The 6,100-nt window shown below is 40.0% G+C and overlaps 1 protein-coding gene across 1 annotated transcript in view; it reads left to right on the top strand.

Annotated features, from left to right (window-relative positions):
* LOC144762288 (uncharacterized) overlaps nt 1-5,584 on the top strand; it is a 373,848-nt gene extending 368,264 nt beyond the window's left edge. The window contains exons 7-10 of the mRNA XM_078647428.1: nt 398-589; nt 1,269-1,368; nt 2,251-2,369; nt 2,785-5,584. Of these exons, the coding sequence (XP_078503554.1) occupies nt 398-589; nt 1,269-1,368; nt 2,251-2,369; nt 2,785-4,833 (2,460 nt within the window). The 3' untranslated portion in view covers nt 4,834-5,584. The remainder of the gene's footprint in view (nt 1-397; nt 590-1,268; nt 1,369-2,250; nt 2,370-2,784) is intronic.
* Nucleotides 5,585-6,100: the final 516 nt, after the last annotated feature.

Genomic DNA, 6,100 nt, shown 5'->3' on the forward strand with positions numbered 1-6,100 from the left:
TTATCTTTCCTGATGAATGGCAAACTAATACACGAATCAATAATACTCGAACCATGACGTATTTGTTCAGTTACTGTAATGGAGCATATTCACACTGCTGCCGGTCCGCAAGACACATTGGAAATGTCAACAAGATGAATCATCGCAACATTCTTTTGCAGGTGAAATGGCTACATGCGTGATTTTTCTGAATTCCCTCGTTCCTTTAATCAACTTATTTGCACTGCAGTCAGATTCTCATTACAGCTAACAGTTAACCCTGCCATGCACACTTAGAAGTGTCCTAAGTAAACATGCTTGTCCATGTTCAGCCTCGTATTATCTGAGGTTGCTTAAAACTGGCTGTATCACCCAGTGCGTGATGTCCTTCCTGACATGATTAATTTGTTCAACCTAGGAGTCAAATGCCAAAGAGAAGTCAAAGGCGGAACGTACAGTGTCCACACATTTTTCTTCTAAATCGGACGTCTTAGCTGCAGAACTTTACATATATTTTGATGCAGGAAGTCACTGGTGTCGAGAATGCAACATTGTCTGTGGGACTATGTTTGATTTTCTCACACACATGCACAACAGGAAGCACCGACAGGTATGTATACATGTTTTTTTAATAAATTATAACAATCTCTTAAAGATCAGCAATTCTGCACGTTCTTCATGTCATTTTAAGTTACAGTATTTACTAAACTGTTACGTATTTGCAACCGTGGCGTTTGTAATTCAGCTACCAAGGCTATCACCTGGGAACAGAGTGGTCGATCTTGGTGTAGCTGGTACATATGACAGCTCGATTCTGCTGCTTCAGCCACTTGGACATCCTTGCATTTTGCAAGGTGCCGATTGTAGCGCTTTGGCAGACAGGGAAAATGCTCAAATGCGTACATTAAAGCATTTTAAAGTGAGTTGCAAATGCTCATATGAGATGAGGTTTGGAATGTTTGCTCAAAACCACAGATGAGAGCATAAGTGCTATTCTTTCTCTCATTTAGACGAGCATAGTAATTTTAAGAAAACGTAAACGGAATTCTACATTTTATAGTGAAATTTCTAGAACTTGCATTTGTTCATTTATTTATTTTTTACTTTTCACTAGGTTGTTTTGCTATCACGTTTGTAGGGGGTGGATATTGTGGGAAAAATACAGGGTGTGTTTTGTAGGCTCCTAAAAATATTTATTGTTGCTTCAAGTAAGCAAAATGTAAATAATTTCTATATGTATTTTCAATGTTCTGGTATGAGCCTGTATACTTATGTCACTGTGCAAATAGACACTGGATCCTTACAAGCGACCATGGGCTGCAGACATCCAAGATGAAAACAAGAAGGATGAAGTCAAACACCCTAAAAAAGTTGTGGTCCCAGCTGCAGGTGTGTGCCCAACCTTCCATTAAAGTTGCGTTCCTTTGTGTAAATGTAGATTATTGTGCGAAATAAAAGTATTTTGTGGCATAGAACAAAATGAAACCCCTTTCTACTGCATGGTATTAATTACGTAAAACTATATGCCTGCTTCTTTAAACTTTTGTCCTTGTTAAACGTTCTTAAATTACCTATCCCTTTCATCAATGTAGCTTTCTTTGTAAAGGAACATACCAAGTATGCTTTTTTGTGACTTTAGTCAGCAATGAGAGACCTCCGTACGTACAATGGTGATGAACTGATCTTGAAACCTATGTCAGGGTGATTGTCTTGTTTAACATGGCTTTGTGATCGGAATAGAATAGTCCCCCCTATTCTGCGAAGGCAAATCGTAGTTTTTGGGATATTTCCAATGATCAGTAGTTTTACTGAGTGCAATATGTACAAAAACATTCTTTTTTGACACTTGGCATGGCCCGTAGTGAACTCAGATGTTGCCTAGACGCTATGGGTGTGTACATTTACCATACTGAATGTTCTGCTAGTGTAAATCAGTATTACTTGAAAATATACTAAATCGTCCTTTGTTTGTCTCACTGCTTGTGTGCTCTAAAGGTTTGCTTATTTAAACCCCGTGAATTGCAGTGCCTTTATATCTGGATATTTTGAACTTGGTAACTTACAGTTTAAAAATAATTTGATGCTCTTCTCTTGGGAATTAAGGAAGGAAAGTGTGACAATGCAAGTACCTGAAGTGTTGCTTTTACTTTATTTTCTGTGACTTATTGGTCAGCAGCTTATGAAGTAAGTGACCTTTATCCGACATGACTTTGTATGCACATAGACGTTTCCTAATATTTATAATTCTTCTTTCTCGCTTTTCATATATAGGACCAGAATTCCTGATGCCCTTTACTGGGTTTTACTGTCAGCTCTGTAAACAGTTTTTTGGAGACCAGATCTGTGCCGAGCAGCACATAAAGTGTTCTGATCACAACCAATCATATAAGGTATTACCACTCATGTACGATTTGGGTTTTTAACTTTATTGTACATGCCTGATACAATCTATGAGCAGTAATGTACTCCAGCTTTAAACTAATACTTTTTAAGACCCAACTTTATTACACATCAAACTCTCTGCTGCTGTATGTTTCCTCAATTAATTTACAAAACTCCTACTTCAATTTTCACTAAGAGAATTCTCTTGACTTATTTGATTTGTCATTTTTTCACACCCTATCAAGTTCCCTTTTGAATTAATTGTTTGCAGCAGAAACTTAAATGTGTATGAATATTGCCTTTCATATATTTTACACATAATGACTACTAATTTTGGTCTTGACCTGAGAAAATGTATGTTGATTCATTTCTGTTTTGAAGTAGTTACAACAAAATGACTTGCACTGCTCTGTATTTCTACAGAAATACGCTGATGAAAATGAGCTTTATGAAGAGAAAAGAAAGTTGGAGAAGCAAATGGGGCTTAGTAAAGTCACAAATGCTTTGCAACGCCAGACGAGCGAGTTGAAACATAAAATAGATGAAACTTCAAAGAAAAAAGATGTGACAAACCCTAAGTTGGCTAAGGTGGCAAAGAAAGGAGGAGACAGTCTAATACCTAAACAGGACACCGACCCTAGTAATGAAGTGGGTCTCGAAAAGAGCGAGAGTGAAAATGAGGCTGGACATAATTCTGATGTAAAGTTTGGACAAGAAAAGAGTGGTAAGGATGAGAAGGAATCCCCTAGTAAGGATACTAGTAAGGATACTGTGCCCAGTTCCACTTTAGTTAGATCAAGCCAGGAAAATCCTGAGCATACACCCAAAACAACTGCTCAAAGTGTTGCAACAGAAGTGAATACAGAAGAGAGTAAAAACAGTAGCAAAGAAAAGCCGAAAGTGCAAATTGGGAAGTCAAAATCTATAGCAATTAAACTCTCTAAGAAAGCTGGCTTGTCCCAGTTAGTTCCCCGAACTCTTGGTGGTTCTTTAACACCATTTAAGATGCGTACTAGTTTCCCTGTTTCGGCCATTGGTTTAAAGAAGTCTGGCACCAACTTTTCTAACAAGCCAGCTCCTTTAAATACGTTTTTGTCCATTTCCTCCTCTGGTAATTATTCTAAACCTCTTCCCGTAGTGAAAGCGAGATGCCAATCTGATATTGTTTTGGATCCAGGTCTTGTAACAAACGCTTTTGGTGGGGAACAGGTGCGCCTGAATGCAACTGAGAAAGAAAAGAATGTACCTGAGAAAAAGGAGCCAATTTCCCAACCTACCAGATCAACGGATTCAAAGTCATTTCTGCATGGATTGCCAATTCTGGAGAACACTCCACCAAAAAAAGAACCCTTGCTCAAGACTCCAGTGGTACCACAGACCTTCATCCAATCACAGCCGCCGCCACCTCCACCGCAGCTGCCACAGCAGCGGCCCCCGCAGCCGCCACTGCCACCACCACCACCCCCGCAGCCACCTCTGCCACCACAGCAGCCACCTCTGCCACCACCACCTGTCAATGTCCAGATTCCTCCGCCACCGATTATGCAGCCTCGGATGCCTCCTCCACCTCCTATCCATGTCCAGATTCCTCCGCCGCCTATACATGTCCAGATTCCACCACCTCCTATGCAGGCTTGCATTCCACCACCACCTATCCAGGCCCGGATACCTCCTCCACCTCTCCAGTGTCGTATTCCTCCACCACCAATTAACCCCTCTATTCCTCCACCACCAGTCAAGCCCCAAATCCCACCTCCACCTATTGAGCCACGTATTCCTCACCCCATTATGAAGCCCAATATTCCGCCCCCACCACCATCCTTCATTAAGCCTAATATTCCACCACCATCTTTTGTTACACCTTCTATTCCACCACCACCATTTATTAAACCTAATATTCCGCCACCGCGATCATCTTTCCTTCAGACTTCCAAGGAAATCAAAAGTGATCATAAGGAGCGTTTCATTAGGCCTCAGTCCTCATTAAAACCCACAAGCCACTTGTCTGCCATTGCAAAAGTTGATGTGGCTCCAGGTGTGTCACGTTTTGACCAGAAAATCCTTTCACTTCATATTCGTCCTCCATCAACACCCCCAAAACCACATTTGTTTGTTGAAAGCTTACAAAATGCACAGAAACTAGCATTTGGCCAGACTTCAGCTAGTGCTCAAAATTTGTACAACATCTTTTATGGTAGTAGCACAAAAAATTCCTCTTCTTTTGAGACAGAACAAAAGCAAATGACTTCACAGTGCGATGAAGATGAAGATGATTCAGTGTGTACTTCCTCAGAATGTGACCCAGAAGTTGACTCTGAGTTAGAAAATGTTTTTGAAAAGCTCTCCGACCCCAAGGAGAAAATGGCCATTGAGTCTATCTTCTCTGTGGGCTCTGAAACTGTGATAGCTTCTGAAATCCAAGATCAGGTCAGTGAGGAGGATGCATTTGGTGCAGAGGCATCTGATGAATAATCGTGTGTGACACACTATAAAATATTAGCAGCTGCCGAGTTGGGTGAACGACATGGAAAATTGGTGAAAGACAATGAAGAGAGGAATCTAGATGTTTTCAAGGGAAAAGGAAGTATCTGTAAGCAAGCGTGGAAAATGCTGTCAATTCAGGCTGTTGGTGTAACTGTGTGAAAGGGCAGACTATATAATTTCTACTCTGCAGACATCCAAAAAAGGCTGCAATCTCAAAGCATTTGTCAACATGACTCTGTAAATCCTTCAGTCGGGCCTTAAGGATGAGTAGTGGGAGCTAAGGTTTTCTAATTCCAAGAAGAAAGCTCAAGCATGGGGAAATTGCGTGATGTTATTTAATGTAAAATAGGATGTAAGAACTGAGTTTGGATAATTCAAATCTTCAGTCATTCTTGGCCGTGATTGAGGAGTTCACAAAGGGGAAGAATAGAGTTGATATTGCTTCTCCAGACCTGTGTAAATCTCTTTACTTTTGTACACAAGAGGAATGAAAAGAAAGAACTACTTGCCAGTATTACCTGGCCTATGACACAATGTTACATAGGAATTGAGGAACTGAGACTCTGTCGTGTTCGCCAATACCGAAGTAATGCCTTATGGGACTAGACACACTGGTATTGATTCAAATGATTGGATTTACATTCTTAGTAGAGATCAGATAATCCTTATAATAAAGAATTGAAGTACAGTATCTAGGTTTTGAATTTATTAACTACATAAATAAAAAACGAAAATCTGACAGTTGTTGTATCTTGTCCTTGAACCTTTATAAATGTTATTTATTTGCTACATATCCAGTGTGTTGATAGCTTCGTTGTAATGTTGCCAATATCTATGAACCCCTTAAGAGATGGAGCAAAAGAAACTGCTATGGCTTGTTTTTCCCAAGATGTGCATACGTTTCCCAGCTGAAGTTGAGCAAGGACCATCTACATGAAGCATGAAAACGAATAGAAACTTCATTCAATAGGTTCCCCATAGCACTCATTAGAAGATGCAGGGAGCCCCTTTGGGCACAGGTATTTGTGGTGCTTAAGCACATTTTAAAACCACTGTATCCAGGTAATGAAATGAACATCTCGCCATCAGTAGATGTTATAGGATGACGTGCAGGCAATATTTTTGATCTGTGTCCCAACCTACTTAAATGATAACTTTGAAGAGAAAGAATGAATGTTGTTTGGTATCCTACATTGTGGAAAGTCCTATTCTAAAATCCTTAGCCCAGTCCATTATAATGAACTATAATGGGAAC

This window comes from Lissotriton helveticus, chromosome 6, assembly GCF_964261635.1.
Source record: "Lissotriton helveticus chromosome 6, aLisHel1.1, whole genome shotgun sequence".
In the NCBI taxonomy this organism is placed as follows: Eukaryota; Metazoa; Chordata; class Amphibia; order Caudata; family Salamandridae; genus Lissotriton; species Lissotriton helveticus.